Here is a 22,062-nt window from a genome sequence, read left to right as displayed (position 1 = left end):
CCGGAAAGGAGGCGGGCAAAGGAGGGCGCAGCTCCAGCCGAACAAAGTGCAGCCGAGCAAAGTGCAGCAGGTCAAGCAGGCCACCAGGACAGGCCACTGCCGGCCGCTCGGAGCTCTGCACAAGGCTCGGCGTGCGCGCGGCTGCTCCTCCGAAGCCGGCTCGGGGGTTTCCATGAAGAGGCGGTGCCTGCGCCACGGAAGCAGCTGGCACCAGGCTGCCTAAGGGAGATTCTCCTGGGCGCGCAGCTCCCTCGCCAGCGCCGCGAACTCTTTGCAAAGCGAAGGACGGCGCTGGGGCCGAGGGAACCGCCGCCAGGGCTGCTGCCGCGCTGCCTGGGTCTTCCCGAAGTCATCGGTCTCCCCCCCGCAATACCCCCGTGTTTCCCCGAAAGTAAGACATATGTCTTACTTTCGGGGTATGGCTTATATTAGCCAACCCCCCTGAAAACCCCCATATGTCTTACAATCGGGGGGGTCTTACTATCGGGGAAACACGGTAGATGTTCATCCATGGTGTTCAAAAGCACCTTGACATTTAACCAGTTGTGGGCTATCCACAATGTGTCCGGAGGTGGTTGATAAGGCTTATACGGACACAAAATGTTCTACCACATGTTGGGCAGATATGTGTGGGCACCATTGTTGCAGCATTTGCAGTTCTGGCTTTGCGGAATATTCTAGAATATGCTTCTATAATGAATAACCTTTTAATAAAGCATTTTTCTAACATGCCATATTCAAATAGTTCGCAAAATATTGTAAGAGAACTTTGCTTACATTTTGCAAACTACTTATTTTGTACTCTCTCCACAGGAAATAAAATAGAATAGTTTTCTTTGAGACAGTGATTTGCATTATGTGAGAAGCAATAATCAATCCTCTTCATATTACAATATATATTGCGATATGATGAAAGACCAGTCATTCACAACTACTGTGCAATTTGTTATGTATACTATTTATTTGTATGGTAACCTTTGGATAGTGGGACTGCATTATCAAGGCTCTAGTGTACATAGATATGAAGGTTCCCACAGTGCTAGGAACTAGAACTGCTTGTCACATATAGTTTAAATAGACTGGTAACTAAAAAATATTTTTTGCTTTGCAGACCTAGTTTGTATGCAATAAGACAAACCGTGTGATGTATCTTTTTAGACAGATACAACCAATGCCACCAAAAATTAATCATGTAATTGTTCTATTAGAACAATCACTCCCCTAAATCATCCCCCCACACCTCTTACTTTTGCTTTTTCCAGCTGTGTCTGGGCCTGTCGTTCAGCCTCTCTCCGCACCGCTTCTCTGTCCTCCTCAAGAGACACATCTGAATCAGACGGACGGCTGGTATATGAGTCCGCTGAACCCTGAGCAAAAGAAAAACAGAGATTGAAGAATACAATTATGACCTTGTTTCTAAAAATCAGAACGTTTCTGTGAGGTTTCTTTTTCAGAACCAACTGAAAATCCTGCTCCTGGTTATTTTTTAACCATAAGGAATGAATGCATAGAAACAGTTTTAATTCTGAAGCCATTCTGAAAACCAATGTTCATTGTCCAGAATTATGGCTACTGTTTTGTCATTCCTTCTACTCAGCAAATGATATTTTTGCTCTGCAAAGACAGGTTTTGTGGGATAGTATGAATGTGCACTGCAGGCTAAAGGATGCACAGCTGTTTCAAGAATAGGTTTATATTAGCAAACTAGAAGCAAGGCAATTTGAGTATACCTAGATCAAAAATACAAAGTTTTTAAGAATGATCCTTGAATAGAATTGTAACTTCGGCTATGAGCTGCAGATAATATCTTCACTGAAAAATACCTCTTCAAATGATATATATTTTTACCTTCAGAAAATAATAACTCAGATCTGTCTCAACCATTCAGTAAAAATAGAAAGAATTTCAAATCAAATTGTGGCTGACAGCCTATCTGCAGTCAAGTAATAACCAACTGCAGGTAATGATGCCAAATAACTACATAAACAACATGTATATTTGATTCTATTCCCACCCTTTTCCGCTACAGTCACAGGAACGAAAAACTGCCAATTCAACCAGAATAGATGCAAGCAGTGCCTTCCTCAGCCCACCTGCAATGCAAAATATGCCAGCAAATTGAAACGTGTAGCTTACACAGATATCTGAATTCTTCAGCCGTCCACCTTTGGCTCTTTTCAGAAGCCTGATCCACATGGCCTTCATTAGCCAGCCAGCTTAGTTATTGTCTGCAGCTACAGAGCTCAGCATTGTTTCTCATACATGTGAACACTGAACACCGCAGAATCACAGTTCTTTGCACATCCATTCCTCTGCCGCAAGATCTTTCTTTTCAGTTTAACAACCTTTTTATGTCTTCTAATGTCAGTCAATTCTTAATTTGTCATGCCACCAAAATACAAAGATGGGAGTAAAATCAAGACCATGTATATTCTAAGACAGTGATTTTCAACCTTTTTTGAGCTGCGGCACATTTTTTACATATACAAAATCATGGGGCACATTGAGCGGGGGGGAGTGGGGGGGGGCTAAAAAAAGTTTGGACAAAAAATTATCTCTCTCTTCCTCCCTTTCACTCTATTTCTCTCCCTCTTTCTCTCTCTTCCTTCCTTCCTCTCTCCATCCCTTTCTTTCTCCCTTCCTTCCTCTCTTTTTTGCTCTTTCTATCTCTCCCTCCTTCCCTGCCTTTCTTTCTCTCTCTCTTTTTTTTCTCTCTCTTGTTTTCTTTCTCTCTCTCTCTCTTGCTTTCTTTCTCTCTCTCTTTCTCTCTCTTGCTGAGCTTCGCAGCACACCTGACCATGTCTCGCGGCACACTAGTGTGCCCCGGCACACTGGTTGAAAAACACTGTTCTAAGAGATACAGTATCACGCTAGTGTAAACAGCACACACACACAGACTCTATGCTTTGTCCTTTGGTGTATGCCTTTCTGAATTTACTTCACTGCTTCCTCCCCCCCCCCCACTTTACTATGTAAATTCAATATTTATAAAAGAATATTTCCGAACTCTGTGCAAAATGTAACATTTGAAGTATAAAGTTCATTTCGTCTCTTTAGAACTTGAGGGGGGGGGTTGGGGGGGGGGGGGAGGAGCAGTATTTAAAACCTTTTCACAGAACTCACCATACTCCATACATACAGCCATTTACGTAGATGCTTACATCACACTGTGTTGCTAGTCTATGTCAAATTACCATTTTACATCTCAAAAGTAAACTGCTGAAAAGCAATACTGTTTTCAGAAAGCAGAAATACCTAATACAGTATTTTATTATCTGTTACATATTTGAGAATTGCTGTGTTCTTTACTGAATTTGAAAAACAGAACTGTATTGTGTTCACAAACCTGTTTACAAGTTTAAAAAAAGCATATTTAAAAGCCAGACTAACATTCAAGATTAAAAGATACAAGGTAAGGACAAAATCATCAGAGGAGATCCTGGAGATGGGAAAGCGGAAAGAAATAAAATAAAAAACCAAACACCTATATAGGTAATCTTTGACTTACAACAGTTTGTTTAATGACCACTTAAAGTTACCATGACACTGAAAAAAAGGACTTATGATTGTCTTTCATACTTATGTTATGACCATTACAGCATCCTTGTGCTCATGTGATCAAAATTCAGATACTTGGCAATTGACACATATCTACAATGGCTGCAATGTTCCACGATCATATGACTATATTTTGCAACCTTCTGATAAGCACAATCAACGGGGAAGTCAGATTCACTTTACTGTTTACTAATTCAATAATTGCAGTGATTCACTTAGCTATTGTGGTCTGAAAGGTCATAAAATGGGACAAAATTCACTTAAAACTTATTTCACTTAGCAGCAGAAATTTTGGATTCGATTGTGGTTATAAGTCAAGGACTACCTGTATAAAGTAACAGAATAATACCAAATTACAGAATAAAGAATAACAGTGTTGGAAGGGACCTTGGATGTCTTCATAGTTTGATGTCCATAAACTATGTTTCATAACACACGCATAAAATTACAAAAACCTAAATATATACTGGCAGATAATTCTAGGGAATTGATATTCAGGGGGGTCATGAAGATTTAGAAATGACAGAATAACAAATTTATATCAATGTCACAATTTATATCAATGATAAAATTACACAAATGATCTAAACTGTTGTAAATTGTGTAAATTCAGAATTAACAAATATATCACCAAATTACATACCACACGAAGGCTTTATTGTAATTCAATTTGTGAAAATTGTGGGAAGTACTTACCTCATAAATAGCAGTTCAGCCCATCTCTCTTAATTAACACATTATAAACAAGACTGGGAAATTTCTATTACTGTTTTCCAGTATTTACCTAGGCAAGTATTAAATATAGTTATAGAAATTTGTGTTGTTCTTTCCTGATCATGCTATCTACATGGAATTTAAGAGGACTCAAGTCAATATTTATTAATTTTAGTTTATCATTTTAAATTGATAATACATAGAATACACATGATCTAAAATGGCTACCCTGGGATTTGTCAATGTATATTAATTTTGTTTTACTATAGTAGGAAGTCCAAGCTTACAATGTCAGCACAGGGTATGTTTTATCTTAGCCATGCTTATATCTGGCTACACTATCCCCTTATATCATCTTTTCATTTCTCTTTTGATGTGTTAAATCTTGTTTTCACTTGTGTGACCCGATGCCCTCTTGATATTTAATAATGTACATCTAAGGATGGGATGACATCATCCATCGATCCAATTGTAGATTTAATTTAATTTAATTTATTTATTGGTCATTACATATTGGTAGTATACATAGATATAACATTGTTTATATACATGATATGGGTACTAATAAGAGGGAAACATTAGGACAGGAATGGTAGGCACACTGGTGTACTTATGCACACCCCTTATTGACCTTGTGGGAATCGAGTGACGTCAACAGTGGGGGTTTGATGACAAAACCACAGAGTTAGGTAGTGAATTCCAAGCATTAACTACTCGGATACTGAAGTTGCATTTTTTACAGTCAAGTTTGAAGCAGTTTACTTTGAGTTGCGTGCTTGTGCATTATTGTGGTTGAAGCTGAAGCAGTTGTTGACAGAAAGGACATTGTAGCAGATGATTTTATAAACTATGTTTAGATCGTGTGAAGGTGGCATAGTTCTAATCTTTCTAAGTCTAGGATTTCAACATATTCTATGTAACATATTCTGTTGCAAGTAGAGGAATGGAGGGTTCTTCTCATAAAGTATCTGGGAACAATTTCTAATGTATTTAGGTCTGAAATGCAGTATGAGTTTTAGACTGATGAGCTGTATTCAAGAATTGGTCTGGTGAAAGTTTTGTATGCTCTGTTTAGTAGTGTGATATTACCAGAGAAGAAGCTATGTAAGATTAGGTTAACAACTCTTGAAGCGATGTTGTTGCAGTGGGCGTTGGCACTTGGGTCATTTGATATAAGTATTCCAAAGCCTTTTACAGAGTGTATCTGCAAGGTCTTGTCTATTCAGCTTGTATTTGGTGTTCTGATTCTTTTTGCCTATGTGTAGGGTAGAGCATTTATTACTTGAGATTTGGAGTTGCCAGATGTTTGATCATTCTGACACAAAGTCAAAGTGTTTTGGAGGATAGCAGTGTTATCAGTGGTGTTGAAGATTTTTACATCATCAGCGAAGAGAACACAATACTTGTAATGTGATCACAAAGGTCTGCCTTAGGGTACATCACTGTTAACAGGAACTGGATTAGATAGGGCACTCCCTATTTGACCATTTCTTGTCTATTTGATAGGCATGCACTTATCCAGTCATGTAAGAAGGGTCCAGAGATACTGTAGGACAGTGATGGTAAATCTTTTTTTCCTCGGGTGCACTATCATGCATGCATGAGTGCCGACACTCATAATTCAATGCCTGGGGAGGGCGAAAACAACTTCCCTTGCCCCCTGGACGGTCTCTAATGGTGGTTATATAATTAAAAATAGTTTACAAATTGTTGTTTATTCCTTTATCAAATTCATCTTCTCTCTGAGCAATAAAAATGATAACTATTAAACTTTAACTTTTCAACATAATTTGCCTATCATCAGAATATTTATTATCAATTGCCTGTGACTGCACATTACACTAATAAACATTTTCCTCCTTAAAATAATACAACCAAACTGAGTCTAGAGTGAAGGTTTACAATAAAAATATGTAAATTAATTGCTTTAAAATAAAACTTATAACCCTGGAATTAAGAAATAAGCAGTACCGCTTAAAAATGAATTATAAGAAAAGAATACAAACAATTGACTATGACAAGTGAAATCTCCCAGGCTTTTATCCATTTCTCAGTAAAAGACTATAATTGCAGGTTTCAAATCTCAATAATTATATTAGTCATTATCTTGGCTACCTCAGATTTCTTCCTTGGAACAGTTGATTAAAACAGTTCTTCTGCTGAAGACTGCTTTAAATGAATCTAATTTGTCATAATTTCTAATAACAGTTTCCATGAAAACACTACTCCTTTCTGAACAAAAATTTGGAACTCTTGTGGAAAATCATCTATGCTTCAATTGTAATGCGTACATCCAATCCTACATTTTAGTTATATTGAACATGGTACAAATTAATAGCTAATGATTAAGTAGCATCTATTATGCTACATTCATGTTCCAATGCAAAATATTTATACTGTATACCTGTTAAATCAGTTAGTCTGTCATCTGCACCTCTATAACTGTCTGGTTTGGTTCTGCAACCCAACAAGACCAACATAGACTTCAGAGGATAATCAAAACTGCAGAAAAAACAATTGCTGCTAACCTGCCTTCCATTGAGGACCTGTATACTGCACAAGTCAAAAAGAGGGCGGTGAAAATATTTACTGACCCATTGCATCCTGAACAACTCCTACCTTCAAAACGTCGCTACAGAGCACTGCATACCAGACACAAGAACAGGTTTTCCGGAACGCCATCACTCTGCTAAACAAATAATTCCCTCAGCACTATCTAATTATTTACTAAGTCTGCACTACTATTACCACTAGTTTTTTCTCATCATTCCTACCACCCATTTACTCCCACTTATAATAGTGTGACTGTAACTTGTTGCTTGTATCCTTAAGATTTTTATTAATATTGATTGTTTCTTCATTGGTTATTTGACTCCTATGACAATAATTAAGTGTTGTACCTCATGGTTATTGACAAATGTATCCTTTTCTTTTATGTACACTGAGAGCATATGCACCAAAGACCAATTCCTTGTATGTCTAATGACACTTGGTCAATAAAGAATTCTATTCTATATTACATTTTATATTTATATCCACAAGCAAGATTATTTATATTAATCTAAGCAAAATTGTTCACCAAATTACATAAAGAACACTAATTCATATAGAAAAGATAAAGATGCATTTTTTCACATTTCAAGTACATATGCCGCATAGCATAGTTCCCTCTAAGCTGAGCAGTGAGCAATCGCTCACTTAAAAATCGTCATCAACTCAGAGTTTTCCAAACCTGCCCAGAAGCCGAGAGGGAAAGAGTGAGAGGGAAGGAGAGAGAGAGGAAGAGAGGAAGAGAGAGAAACAGATAGAAAAAAGAGAGGAAGGAAAAGAGAAAGAAAAAGAAGGGGAGTAAGGAAGAGAGAAAGAAAATCAAAATCTAGTTTGAAACTAGCTCAACTATTTAAGTGGCATTTTGATATTGATAGAGTTGTCCTATTATGAGCTCACTGTTATAGACACACAGTACAGTATTTATTTTGAAATTCTCTGAGGCAAAACAGGGTGGGTTTTTTATTTGTTTGTTTGTTTGTTTATTTATTTGTTTATTTATTATTTCTGTGCCGCCCAGTCCCGAAGGGACTGCCGCTCAGACACTATACTTTTCCGCCCACCCCCCCAAAAAATTAGAGGGAACACTGCCGCATAGGGGTGGGTTTTAACTTACCTCGCTGCCAGTGTGCTTCCTCCCGTGCTGTGTGACTGCGCTGCATGGGTGTGCATGCACATGTGCACTGCCAAATGTTTTTTTAAAAATTCCCCTCCAAAAAACAAAAACAAGATGGTGACACATGCAAAATCCCCCACCCATTTTTTTTTTAAAAAAAAGATAACCATGTCCACAGACCAGGACCGACCGAACCAGTTCCCTGACATCATCATGTTACCAGCAGGTTGCTACCAGTTTGGGTGAACCATCTGAGCTGGGAGGAAATGCCACAATAATTTATATATTACAAATTGTTCCGAAGGCTTAAGAACACTAAAAGAAATAACCTACATCCTTCAGTATTTGAAAGATTAGTACATCCTCCTAGTACAGTGGTACCTCGTGATATGAACCCCTCGCCATACGAACAATCCGAGATACGAACCCGGGGTTTGGAAATTTTTTGCCTCTTCTTCCGAACTTTTTCCGTCTTACCAACCCGCTGCCACCGCCGAGAAGCCCTGCCGCCCTGCTGTCACTTTTTGAAACAGCCGGGGGGCTTCTCGGCATCCTCCTGAACCTGAACGCCAACCCGAACTTCCGGGTTCGGCATTCGGGAGGCCGCCGAGAAGCCCCGCCACCCGGCTGTGGCTTTTTGAAACAGCCGGGGGGCTTCTCGGCGTCCTCCCGAACCCTAACGCCAAACACAAACTTCAATGCTGATGATACCCAGCTTTACATCTCCCCCCTATGTCCAGTCAATGAAGCAGTGGAAGTGAAGTGCCGGTGTCTGGAGGCTGTTGGGGCCTGGGTGGGTGTCAACAGACTCAAACTCAACCCTGATAAGACGGAGTGGCTGTGGGTTTTGCCTCCCAAGGACAATTCTATCTGTCCGTCCATCAGCCTGGGGGGGAAATTATTGACCCCCTCGGAGAGGGTCCGCAACTTGGGCGTCCTCCTCGATCCACAGCTCACATTAGAGAAACATCTTTCAGCTGTGGCGAGGGGGGCGTTTGCCCAGGTTCGCCTGGTGCACCAGTTGCGGCCCTATTTGGACTGGGAGTCACTGCTCACAGTCACTCATGCCCTCATCACCTCGAGGCTTGACTACTGTAATGCTCTCTACATGGGGCTACCTTTGAAAAGTGTTCGGAAAAACCAACACTTTGCAGTCTGCATTGGTTGCCAATCAGTTTCCGGTCACAATTCAAAGTGTTGGTCATCACCTATAAAGTCCTTCATGGCACCGAACCACGGTATCTATGAGACCGCCTTCTGCTGCATGAATCCCAGCGACCGGTTAGGTCCCACAGAGTGGGCCTTCTCCGGGTCCCATCAACAAAACAATGTCGTTTGGGGGGGCCCAGGGGAAAAGCCTTCTCTGTGACGGCCCTGGCCCTCTGGAAGCAACTCCCCCCCGAGATTAGAATTGCCCCCACCCTCCTTGCCTTTCGTAAGCTCCTTAAAATCCACCTCTGCCGTCAGGCATGGGGGAACTGAGATATTCTTTCCCCTAGGCCTTTACAATTTATGCATGCTATGTTTGTTTGTAGGGATGTTTGGTTTTACAATAAGGGTTTTTTAGTTGTTTTAGTATTGGATTTATATGATGTTTTTTATTACTGTTGTTAGCCACCCAGAGTCTACTGAGAGGGGCGGCATACAAATCCAATAAATAGATAGATAGATAGATAGATAGATAGATAGATAGATAGATAGATAGATAGATAGATAGATAGATATAGGGTGCACCAGGCAGACCTGGGCAAACACTTCCTCGGCACTGCCGAAAGATGATGGTCTAAAGTCAGCTGTGAATCGAGGAGTATGACCAAATTGCAGACTGAGGGGGTCAAAAGTCCTCCCCCCCCTGAGTAATGGACAGAAAGATGGAGGTGTCCTTGGAAGGCAGAACCCACAGCCATTCTGTCTTGTAGGGATTGTGTTTGATCCTATTAGCACCCATCCAGACCCCAACAGCCTCCAGACATCAGCACATAACTTCCACTGCTTCACTTATTGGGTACGGGGTGAAGATGTATAGCTGTGTATCATCAGCATACTGATGATACCTCACCCCATGCCCTTGGATAATCTCACCCAGCAATTTCATGTAGATATTAAACAGCAGGGGGGAGAGGACCAACTCCTGAGAAACTTCACAAGGGAAAGACCTAGGATCCGGCCTCTGACACCACCACCACTCCACTAACACTGACTGCGACCATCTGGAGAGACAGGAGGAGAACCATCATAAAACGGTGCCTCCCTCTCCCAATCCCTCCAGTTGGTGCAAGAAGGATACCATGGTCGATGGTATTGAAAGCCACTGAGAGGTCAAGGAGCACCAGGATAGAGAATAAACCCCCATCCCGGGCCCGCCAGAGATCATCCATCAGTGTGACCAAAGCAGTTTCCATGATGCAGCTGGGCCTGAATCCTGACTGCTGAGGGCCTAGATAATCAGCTTCATCCAAGGACTATTGGAGCTGGAGCGACACCACCTTCTCAACAACCTTCCCCATGAAGGGAATATTGGAGACAGGACGATAGTTGTTAAATACAGCTGGGTCCAGGGATGGCTTCCTGAGGAGGGATCGGACAAGTGCCTCCTTATAGGGAGCCGGAAAGGACTACTCCCTCAACAAAGCATTGGTAATCTCCTGGACCCAGCTCCATGTCACCTCCCTGCTGGCCAAAACCAGTCAGGAGGGACACAGGTCCAATAAACAGGTGGTGGAACTCAAAGCTCCAATGGCCTTGTCCACTTCATCAGGTGTTACCAGATCAAACTCCTGTCATACAGGTGGACTAGGATGGCCCCCTGTCACCTCGACTAACTCATTGTCAGCCAACACTGCATTCCACTTGGACTCAAGGTCTGTCCGGATCTGAGCGATTTTATCTGCGAAAAGCTTATTAAAGTCCTCAGCATTACCCTGCAAGGGTTCATCAAATCCCCCCTGGTTAAGTAGGGAGCGAGTCACCCTAAACAGGGCGGCTAGGCAGGATTCCGCAGATGCAATCAGGGCGACATTATATGCACATCTTGTTGTCCTGATGGCCACTTTGTAAATCTCCATGTGAGCTTTTATAAGTGTTTAGTCAGATTCGGATTTCTTCTCCAACACTTCTCTAGACACCTCTTCTGGCATTTCATCCCCCGAAGTTCCTCGGTAAACCAAGGGGATCTCCAGGGTCTACTGCCACAGAGAGGTTATCATTTAACAAAAGCCTCCTCTATTATCCTGCCTGACTTCTGGAACATTATACCCCCAGAGATGCATATGTCATCTACTTTGCTGTAATGTAAACAAAGTCTTAAAACCTGGATGTTCCGCAGGTTTGGATTAGGTCAGTGCTGAGTCATATAAGAATATAGCATAATGAGAGTGTTCTGGTTTATACTTTTTAAGAATGGTTCATTATGTTACTTTTGTTTTATTGTTGCTGTTAATTTTGTGCCTAGTATTCTTAATATAGTATGCTGCCTAGAATAGCTATGGAGTTAAACAGCTTTACAAATTTAAATTAAATTATTCTCAAAATCTGGGAGTATTGCCAACACACAGTTGAAAGAAAGACTAAAAAAATATAAAATAAAACATTATAATGTTGTGGGTGTATGCTCACATAATTACTCCTGGTGTGTTTTTGGTTGAATTAGGAATATAACAATACAACAGGCAGTCTAATGAAAATTATGATTCTTACTAATGACACAACAGAGGAATTGATTCAACTCTGTTTCCAGAATAAAAAACCATGATAGAGAGGTTTAATGGAAAGCATATACAGTTGTAACATTTCCCAAACCTAATGTTAGCATTCCATTTAATATCTGATAAATAAATCAGAGTCTAACCCTTGGTCTTCTTCCAGGTTTCAATTTATTAACAGAGTCATATTGCCACAAACCATAGGCAACCCGAAACTAATATTTCTTATAGTTCTCCACCCAGGTTAAGGTTCATTTCTTGTCCCCACATGCACAAGTTCATCACATGGACCACTCGAGTTCTCCCAACCTCCAAGATTGTCCCATTCTCAAAGACTCTTCTCATCCTGCTTACAATCTTTTTGAACTGTTGCCTTCTGGCAGAAGATACAGAACAACAATTATTATTATTATTATTATTATTATTATTATTATTATTTATTTATTTATTTAATTGGATTTGTATGCCGCCCTTCTCCACAGACTCGGGGTGGCTAACAACAGCAGTAAAACAGTGCAACAAAATCCAATTCTAAAAAAAACAGTTAAAAACCCATTATATAAAAACCAATCATACATACAAACATACCATACATAAAATTGTGAAGGCCTAGGGGGAAAGTGTATCTTAGTTCCCCCATGCCTGGCGGCAGAGGTGGGTTTTAAGCAGCTTACAAAAGGCAAGGAGGGTGGGGGCAATTCTAATCTCTGGGGGGAGTTGGTTCCAGAGGGTCGGGGCCGCCACAGAGAAGGCTCTTCCTCTGGGTCCCGCCAAACGACATTGTTTGGTTGACAGGACCCAGAGAAGACCCACTCTGTGGGACCTAACTGGTTGCTGGGATTCGTGCGGCAGAAGGCGGTCCCTGAGAGATAGAACTCAGACCACAAGTACTTAACAACGAACTAAAGGGTCACCATCAGTGAACTGTTGGACAATATTATTCGGTCTGTCATGTAGATGGTTGAGTGGTTCAGGGTGGGAATTTTGTAGTGGGTAGGAAATTTTATTCTATTTTTTATTCTATTTTTAAATTCACCTATTCTGTTTTTATGTATGGTGGGACTGGTCTCTGGGTGTCACGCGACTTTCGTTGCCAATGACAATTCGTTGCTTTGACAATGACAATAAATTTATTATTATTATTATTATTATTATTATTAATATTATTATTATTATTATTATTATTATTATTATTATGTACTTCCAGCTGATGCTCAACAAAAAATAACCTTGAATCTCTGGAAAGAATTTGTTGTGCCTAGTACTTTTCTCTCTCATGCAACCACCCCTCCCCAATTCCCACAGTACTATTCTTCTTGTGGCAAGACAAATTCTCCAATTCAAAATGATAGCTTCAGCCTGACACCCTCATTTAATTCATACAATGTCATAAGGAGAAAGATTATGCTTAAAACTAAAATTCCAGAATAATGAAATTTCTCTAAATTCAATTATGTTTGATGCATAATTATAAATATTTAAATATTTTTCTACCACTCGTTGATCTTCAAATAATTGCAGTAATTGTATAAATTTAAAATACGTCTTAAAACCATATAGAATAGAATAGAATAGAATTTTATTGGCCAAGTGTGATTGGACACACAAGGAATTTGTCTTGGTGCATATGCTCTCAACGTACATAAAATAAAATATACATTTGTCAAGAATCATGTGGTACAACACTTAATGAGGGGTCAAATAAGCAATGAAGAAGCAATATTAATAAAAATCTTAGGATATACGCAACATGTTATAGTCATACAGTCAACATGGGAGGAAATGGGTGATAGGAATGATGAGAAAAACTAGTAGAATAGAAGTGCAGATTTAGTAGAAAGTCTGACAGTGTTGAGGGAATTATTTGTTTAGTAGAGTAATGGCGTTCGGGAAAAAACTGTTCTTGTGTCTAGTTGTCTTGGTGTGCAGTGCTCTGTAGCGACGTTTTGAGGGTAGGAGTTGAAACAATTTGTGTCCAGGATGTGAGGGGTCAGTAAATATTTTACTACAGTTATAGAAATTATGTATTCTAGGATAATCTTCTAAACATAAAATATATAAGGATGTCTCTTATTTATAAATAACTTCAATATTTTATGGGTATTTCTCATAAAGAAAAAGAGCTAAAATTATACCAAAAGAAATAATGAGAAGGTGACTTCTTCTCTACATGTAATGATAAAATTACTGTTTCATTGTTTTGCAAATAGTAGGTTTGTATGGCATAAAGAGAAAGTACTATTTAGTTTGCTGAGTACTATAATTTAAATTTCTACCATTGCATTTATAAATTACATTACTGAAATTTAGAATTAATCTTTTACTATAGTTGTAATTAACATTTAAACTTAAAGAAACCTCCTAATTTTTCTGTCACATATCCAGCTGTACTTTGACATATAGTGATTCAAATAATCGCTTGTGTGGGATAACGCTATGAAAATATTTCTTTCTCAGTGGAGACACATTTCTGAAAGACACTCATCACCATTAACTCAACCCCAGTCAAAAAAACTAACAAGCTTAGACCAAAAATTTTAAAAAATGGTTAGGAGAAAAGTTATAAAAAAAACAAAGTATTACTGCAGAAAATTTCCTAGCAACTAGAAAAGATGGAGGAATTCATAATATAACCTTGATATTAAGATTCTCTAAGAATCTAAAAGAAGGGAGTAACAATGTTCTGAATGGTAACCAAACTGAAGACACAATTGTTTAATTTTTCCACAATCTAGAATTTAGGCTGTCTTTAAGGTTTCAAGCACCAGCGTAGAATACTTTAACTTTCTTGGGAATAATTAAAATTCAGCATAGTGAATATCTGGGACAATCCGAATCTTCAGATCAGCTTCTTTAATACAGAAGCGAACATGGAATACCATATATGAAAGGTTTTTTTAAAAAATTATATATATAAATATGAGTTCTGGTACTGTATTAAAATGCTGACCTACATTCTCTTTTTAAATATACATAGGAGAATATTTATGACATTTTGTAGTTTATTCCCGCTCATATCTCCAACTGCTAAAACTCAAAACATATTTGTACATATAACAGAAATTATTATTAAAGACCAAATATGCATTTATATTTCAAAATTTAATATTATACATCTTTTTACATTCATCTTTTTCTTCTCCTCTTAAAAAATGTTAAATTGTTCCTATAACTGAAACATTTCCCAAATTTTACAACTTTATCAATGTCATTTTTGCACATACATTCACAGCTTACCCTTTCATAATCTTCATCATAAAGGTACATTATTTTTATCTTATACAGCTTCACATCACTTAATGGATTGCTTTTTGTTGTATTTCTTTATTCTTCAATCAGTGATTTACCATACGTAATTTTCAAAACCTATAAGACAGCTCCAACTCTTATTTCCCACGCTCACAAAAGTTTTTAAAATATTGTTCCACTTTATAAAAACAAAAGTTCTTGTTGTAAAGCAGTTAAAGAACTGCTGATTTGGCAAGCTGCACCAGTAAAAACTATAAACAAAGAAAAGCAGTCACAAAGATATGTTATCTTAACCTAGTACTATAAGTAGAACCATACAGTTTAAGCTGATAGGACAGTCGAGTCTCTTGTTAATTTAATGCAACTGTACTGATTGGCTGGAAGAATTGGTGATATAGATATGGGTAAAAAAACAAGAACGCTAGTTGCTCAATTAAGCATTATTTCAAATCACTGCAGTAATGTAACTTTTTTTTTCATACTGACACTGTACACAAATAAACCCTTATGACCAAACAGAAATTTATAGCATTTGAAGCAGAGGTTAGAAGCAACCATTACAAACTTTAAATGTTCCGAGAGTAATCCATTAAATTTTATCCCAGCAAAAATATTGGATACATATCAGAGATTTTGAGATATCTTATTTATAACAGAACATTAATTCAAACTGACATATACTATATGTTTATTTTAAAACTTATACCAGAATTGCTTTCATTTTGTCAAAAACTGAAGGAATGACTCTACTGTTTACTAAGGATAATCAAATAGGAGTGAGGGTTGAATGAAATCTGAAAATGTTATATCATACTAAACAGAAATATAGACATTTTGATCTATATCTAGAAAAGTGTCTGACACTTTATCCAAAAAAGATATAGTGGCTGTTAATACAGAAGCTAATCAATTCTCAGATAATTTCAAATTTAGATTCAAATGGGGTGCTGTTACATCAAATGGGATAGTACTCCCTCAGAAGGAACTGGTGTATAATATAAGGACTCCTTGAACTAGTTATGCACAGTATTATCTATGTACATTCCTTTAAATGTAATCACTGGCAACAATCAGTAACTCTCTCATCAGATATCAACACGACTATGGTAATATGGTCTACATGGAACTGCCCTTAAAGAACACTCAAACATTTCATCCAATGTTGGTAAAGATGCTGGCCTTTTCAGCAGGAAAGCTGACAGAGCCGAGGTGGCGCAGTGGGTAGAGTGCAGGCCACTAAAGCTGAATGCTAGATCTGCAAGAAAGCGGTTCAAATCTCATCACCGGCTCAAGGTTGACTCAGCCTTCCATCCTTTTGAGGTGGGTAAAATGAGGACCCGGATTATGGGGGCAATATGCTGGCTCTGTTAAAAAGTGCTATTGCTAACATGTTGTAAGCAGAGGTGGGTCAAAAAATGGAAGCTCACCCATAGCATGGCACTTGGATCTCAAATTTATTTATTTCTTCAAATTCAAATCATTTGGTTTCCCATTTAAGAGCCTCTGATATTTCCTGAAGCAGCCATTCCATGAAAAAAAATGGCTTGAGATTGTTGTGATTCAGTCTGAGGCTCCTCAGGGAATGGCTGGAACTCTGCCGGCTCCATGCTCAGAGGGGGAGGACGAGGAACAGGAGGAGGAGGAGAACCAGGCAGACGGGGAACAGGAATGTCAGGACGAGGAGGAGGGGGAACAGCCTGAGACCCCCGGGGGGGAGCTCTCACCAGCGAGTAGCCTGGAGTCATTGGATGAGAATGCACAAGCCATCATAGATATGAGGCAGAGAAGGCAGCACAACGAAGGGGACAATTAGCCAGGTATTTCCATCCCTAATAGGCAACAGCTGGGTTTGGGTGTGGTTCTCCTCAGAAAGGTTGAAAAGGCAGGCCTGCCCTTCCTGTATTGTGGAGAGTTATCTTTTGGGAGTCCTGTAACCTTGCTTCGATTCTTGGCGTCTCTGATTCTGGCTTGTGGCCTCGAAGGCTGAAAACTTGGGGGAGGCGTGGGTTTTATTATCTACAGTGGTGTGTGTGCCGGCAAGAAGCCTGTTGTATTGTCTGGCCGTCGTGACTCTTCTGTGAAGCTTCACAGCATTCCAGTTTGTAAGAACAGTTTTTGTTATCTGTGTTTGTTTTCAAAGATATAAAAGGACTTTGCTTTTTACCAGCGTGTCTGGATACTCTTTTTAGTTGGTGTTGGCGTCTGGGGGAACCCAGACAGAACAGAGATAAACACACATGCCATTTAAATCTACTATTTATGTTTGGATGACGCATTCATACCTATTTAGTTTTAAATAATAATGTTTAGAAAAACCTTTGAAAATCAACAGAAAATGAGATAAGACATCTTTATTAATTAACATCACTAAGCACTCTCTCATTTTCTCTCTATATAAAAGCAAACCTTTTTACTTTTACTTATCTTACTTTAACTTTATTTTTACCTTTATTTATTACTGCACTGCTTGCAATAATTAAAACCCCACATCTAGTTCAAAAAAAGTGATCAATAATTTAACATTACATACGTGGATAACATTGAGATGTTATGCAGATATTTATCTTTTGCTCTTTTCCATAGATGACAAAACATTCAGTATGGTTTGGTATTTATTTAAATATTACTACTTCTTCTTTCATTGAAACCAACACAATTTGTTAAATGTAGCGTTACTTTATTTGAGGGAAGGGAACGTCTTTAAGCTTTCCTGTTATAGATCATGCTGTACTTTATCCACTGCACTTTAAATGGCATTTTGCTGGTCACTAGGAAGTTCAACTCCAGAAATAGATATTTTCCATCTTATCAGTGACAGAATGACACAGTAAGTCCCTACTCTGTCAATCCTTCTCTGGACACCTTCTCCTTTGTATTCAGCACTAACTGTATTTAGCTTTGTTACTCATGATGCCTCCCATTATAATTAAAATGCACGTCCACAAGAATGAAATAAAAACCTGCTGAAAGTATTCTGCCCATAAATTCATTCCTCTCTGCATCAAAAGCTACCAAGTATGTTGGCATAATTTTAACAAGCATGGTTTCCTTGAGAGAACACAGGATGTGACAGCTGCTACTGAAAATTTTCTCCCTGGTGTTTTATTTCCTCTTTTCATTACTTCATGCATTTTAATCACGTATGGCAATTCTAAGGGCAAAGTCATTTATTTCTAATAACAGTGATTTTCATTTACTATTTATTTAAACATTATTCACAATTTTCTTTGGATATGTCAATTAAAAACCATTGAGGTATGTACCATAATACTGTTTGACTTTTCTCATCATAGTGTTCGTCATACAGTGATCCCCCGGTTATTGCGTTCCCGACCATTGCGAACAGGCTAATTTGCGATTTTTGAACCCAGAAGTCAAAACACCATCTACGCATGCGTGCCCTTTTTTTCTATGGGCACGCATGCGTAGATGGCGCCAGGCAGATCAGTTGCTGGGCGGCTTCCCTAGGTCTTCCCTCTCTTGGCGGGCATCAGCGAGGAGTTTCCCCACCGCCCACGCAAACTCCTCGCTGCTGCCGCTTCGCTCGGGCCGCTTCCCAGCTGAGTACTCAGCTGGGAAGCGGCCCGAGCGAACGGCTTGTCCACAGCCTGCCTGCCCGCGTGCCCGCGGCTCGCGCGCCCTTCTCCCGCCCACGCCGTTCGCTCGGGCCGCTTCCCAGCTGAGTACTCAGCTGGGAAGCGGCCCGAGCGAACGGCTTGTCCGCAGCCTGCCCACGCCGTTCGCTCCCCCTCTTGCTGGCGGGAGGGCGAGAAGCACCCGCTCGCCCGCCCTTTGCCCGCCCTGCGCATGCGCAGATGGTGTTTTTACTTCCGCAGCGCTACTTCGCTAAAACCCGCTCGTTGCGGGGGGGTCCTGGAACGGAACCCTCGCAATGATCGGGGGATCACTGTATTCCATATTTCTTAAATAGTTTCTTGCATCTGGGTGTAATAATAATAATCTCCTATTGATTTCAATGGATTTAGCCTCTAAATATGTGAAAATCTATATCCAATCTCACATTATAAGAAAAAATTACTGAGAGTTTGCTGATGTATAATTTATATCATTATAAAACAGCGTGTATAAAACAACAGGCTGGAAATCAGGAGACTGTGAGTTCTAATCCTTTCTTAGGCATGGAGCCAGCTGGGTGACCTTGGGGCTAGCATTCTCTGCTTAAGAAATAAAGCAAGGGCGAGCAGCCTCTGTGCATGTGTTTTTCAGACAATTGCCAGCAGTGACTAAATAGCACCAAAAAAAAGTATTATCAGACTTGAAGGCCAAATTCACTCTTGCCATCTCCCAAAAGAGATATAACTAATCATAGTTTGTGGATAATGACTAATCATAGTTTGTGTCCAATATCCTGATATGCAGGGGTGAGCAGCAGACAGGAGGGGGGGGGGAACACAGTTCCACTGGCAGAAATGAAGATGCATATGCAGCTCCAGCTGATTGGCGGCTGTCACTTCCTGAATTACTGGTCTCGACTCAGCTCTTCTTTTTTTCCCTGCTGCTGCTGTTGTGTCTGCACTCCTTGCTTTTTTCCTCTTTCCTCCTTCCTGGCCTCGGATGAGCTTCCCTTTCTCCCGCTCGGCTCCCCTCCAGCCTCACGTGGCCACCTTCCACCTGAGGTGCAAGTAGAAAGTGTGGGTAGAAGTGGCGCTGGCAGCATTTATGCTTCTGGCAGCACCTGTTCGCCTAGCTACCCAGCCTGAAGTGGGGAGGGTGACCCAGGAAGGAGAGCGTGGGAAACGCGAAGCAAATTGTCACCCCACTGGCAAGGTTGTAAGTCAAGGACTTAACAGTTCACTTGAACGATGATGATCGTTCAAGCCACTCCCACCTCATCACATGATGGCAAGCCACTCCTACCCAGTCACATGACCATTAAGCCACATCCACAGTCTAGCAGTAAAAGTTTTGGCTGCCCATTACTGCTGATATGAAAGCCAATCAAAAGAATCCAGATAATTTACTTAATTATTTATTCAAATATTGAAACACCAAGAACCAAGAAATACCATACAATAGCAAATTACACTCAGAGGTGTTTTTGGATGATTCTCCCTATTTCCCATACATCTTATATGATGATGTTCATCCATCGTGTTTGAGGAGGACCTTGACATCTAATGGGTTGTGGGCTGTACATAATGTATTCCCAGATGCCTGGTAAGGCCTATACGGGCACAAAACGTTCTGCCACATGTTGGGCAGACATGTGTGGGCACCATTGTCACAGCATTTGCATTTGCAGCCCTGGCTTTGTGGAGCACTCACTTCTCTACTGCTCTGAATGTTCTTCTGAACTCAGATGTCTGGCAGTCTTGTTGGATCAGCATGCACCATTTTGGTCAATCTTCTGCCAGGGTTTCCCAGAAGGTGATGTCAATATCGAGGGACTTGAAGGAGGCTTTCAACATGTCTTTGTAATGCTTGCTTTGTCCCCCATGTGATCGGTTTCCTTTAGATAGCTCGCCATAGAGGAGCTGTTTAGAGATGGAATGGTCTGGCATCCTAGCAACATGGCCTTGACACATCTTATATACCCTTAAAGCCCTTTCTTTTAACTAAACTCAGAAATAGGTATAAATGGAAATATAGTATATGCCACGCAGAACAGTGGGAAAAACATGACCAAGTTTACTGTATATTCCTTAATTAACAAGCATAAAAATAACAAAACATTCCAGTTTTTGAGCTTGCAAGATCTAGTCCATTTTCAAGTAGCAGATTAAATAAAATATGTGCAGTCAGATGCGGGGAGTGCTTTTTTTCTGAATATATACTGATCACGTACACACACACACATTTTAAGACCGAAAGAAGAGAGAGATAAGATTTACAACCTTTATATATAGGTTGATATAAGCATAACAAAAATGTATTTATAAGACTGAATTATTATTCTCATTATTTCTTTCCATCTAGACTGAATATGATATGAATATCAATACCCACAGGCAAAGTTTGTCATATACACCGAATGTAGCCCCAGCCAGCCAGCCACCCCACACTTTGGCCTCTGCATCCCAGCAATTTACAGCAAAGAGCAAACAGCCTGTTAAGCCAAGCAACTCATTATCAGCTTCCCGACCCTCAGCTGATTTGCCACCTGCTAAACTGAAACTAAAGCTAGCTACAAGAAGGCAAATTGCTGGGAGAGACATGCAGATTTTTATTTTCTGCCGAGCTGAATGCAAGGAGGTAAGTAAATAACCATAAATGTTCAAATTATTAGATTTATTTTTTAAAGACTGCTTTATTATTGTTCTAGACAACTTAACAAAATGAAGAAGCTTTTTAAAATAAATGCTTGATCTGAAGAGGCCCAGTGCTATTCTACCTTCTTTTAAATAATAGAGAATGTAATGTATACTTCCAGAAAGCCACAACAATTTTAACATCTCTATACAAATATAGTCTGAAATGTAACAGTGTCCTGTTTAGTATTAAGATTAAGACGCTGAGTTAAATCCTGACTTAGTTAGGTTTGGAGTAGATCTATTTAAATAATTGGGAGGAGTTAATGACTGCATTTAAGAAAACTTTCTGGCATTAATATATAAAAATGCACACTTCCCTAATTCAGCAAACAGTGTATATATAGCAACTGTTTGCTCTTTGCTGTTTGGCAAATTGGCAAATTGCTGGGAGGCAGATGCCTTTTTTCTTGTTTTCCTCCCCCAAAACTAAGGTGGGTTTTATACTTTGGTGCGTTTTATGCTCCGAAAAATATGGCATCCAGTTTTTGTAGCTGCATCATATATTTCACCCTGATTGTGTGTACCATACTTTAAGTACACTGCATCCTGAAAAGATTAAAGGACATGCATGAACATAAACCTAAGAATTTCCTCACTTTAGTGCTGGTTACTTAAGGAACATAAATTGACTCCCAACTCAGCCACATTTTCTTCTCTCTTTTGCCCTGTCAATGCTTTATTTATACTAATGCTGATCTCCAATTTCAGAGCTTGATGAATAAAAGGGATGGTAAGATGTATGTAGAAAGAGAAGAAAGAGAAGAAATAAGGGTGGTTAAATCTGCTGTTTCTTCATATATTTAAACTGAAATTTGTACCTTCTCCTTCTGAGAGGTGTTGTACTATATTCAGCTTCTCAGTCCTTGTTATAGGACTGAGAGTTATGCTATAACTCACATATTAA

At 39.6% G+C, this 22,062-nt stretch overlaps 1 protein-coding gene across 5 annotated transcripts in view; it reads right to left on the bottom strand.

Annotated features, from left to right (window-relative positions):
• The window catches only part of CACNB2 (calcium voltage-gated channel auxiliary subunit beta 2), a 206,157-nt gene that overhangs the window by 83,388 nt on the left and 100,707 nt on the right, over window positions 1-22,062 (bottom strand). For 4 of the 5 annotated variants that reach the window (XR_011556912.1, XM_070729107.1, XM_070729106.1 and 1 more), the window contains one exon: window positions 1,248-1,367. Coding sequence is in view for 4 of the 5 variants with exons in the window: in XM_070729107.1 (XP_070585208.1) it covers window positions 1,248-1,367 (120 nt within the window). In the remaining variant the exon portion in view is untranslated. Of the gene's footprint in view, window positions 1-1,247; window positions 1,368-2,136; window positions 2,206-22,062 lie in introns of those variants that run through there. The other variant, XM_070729110.1, reaches the window with a different exon arrangement.

Source organism: Erythrolamprus reginae, chromosome Z (genome assembly GCF_031021105.1).
Source record: "Erythrolamprus reginae isolate rEryReg1 chromosome Z, rEryReg1.hap1, whole genome shotgun sequence".
Taxonomy (NCBI): Eukaryota; Metazoa; Chordata; class Lepidosauria; order Squamata; family Dipsadidae; genus Erythrolamprus; species Erythrolamprus reginae.
This window is presented reverse-complemented; position numbering and strand designations above follow the sequence as displayed.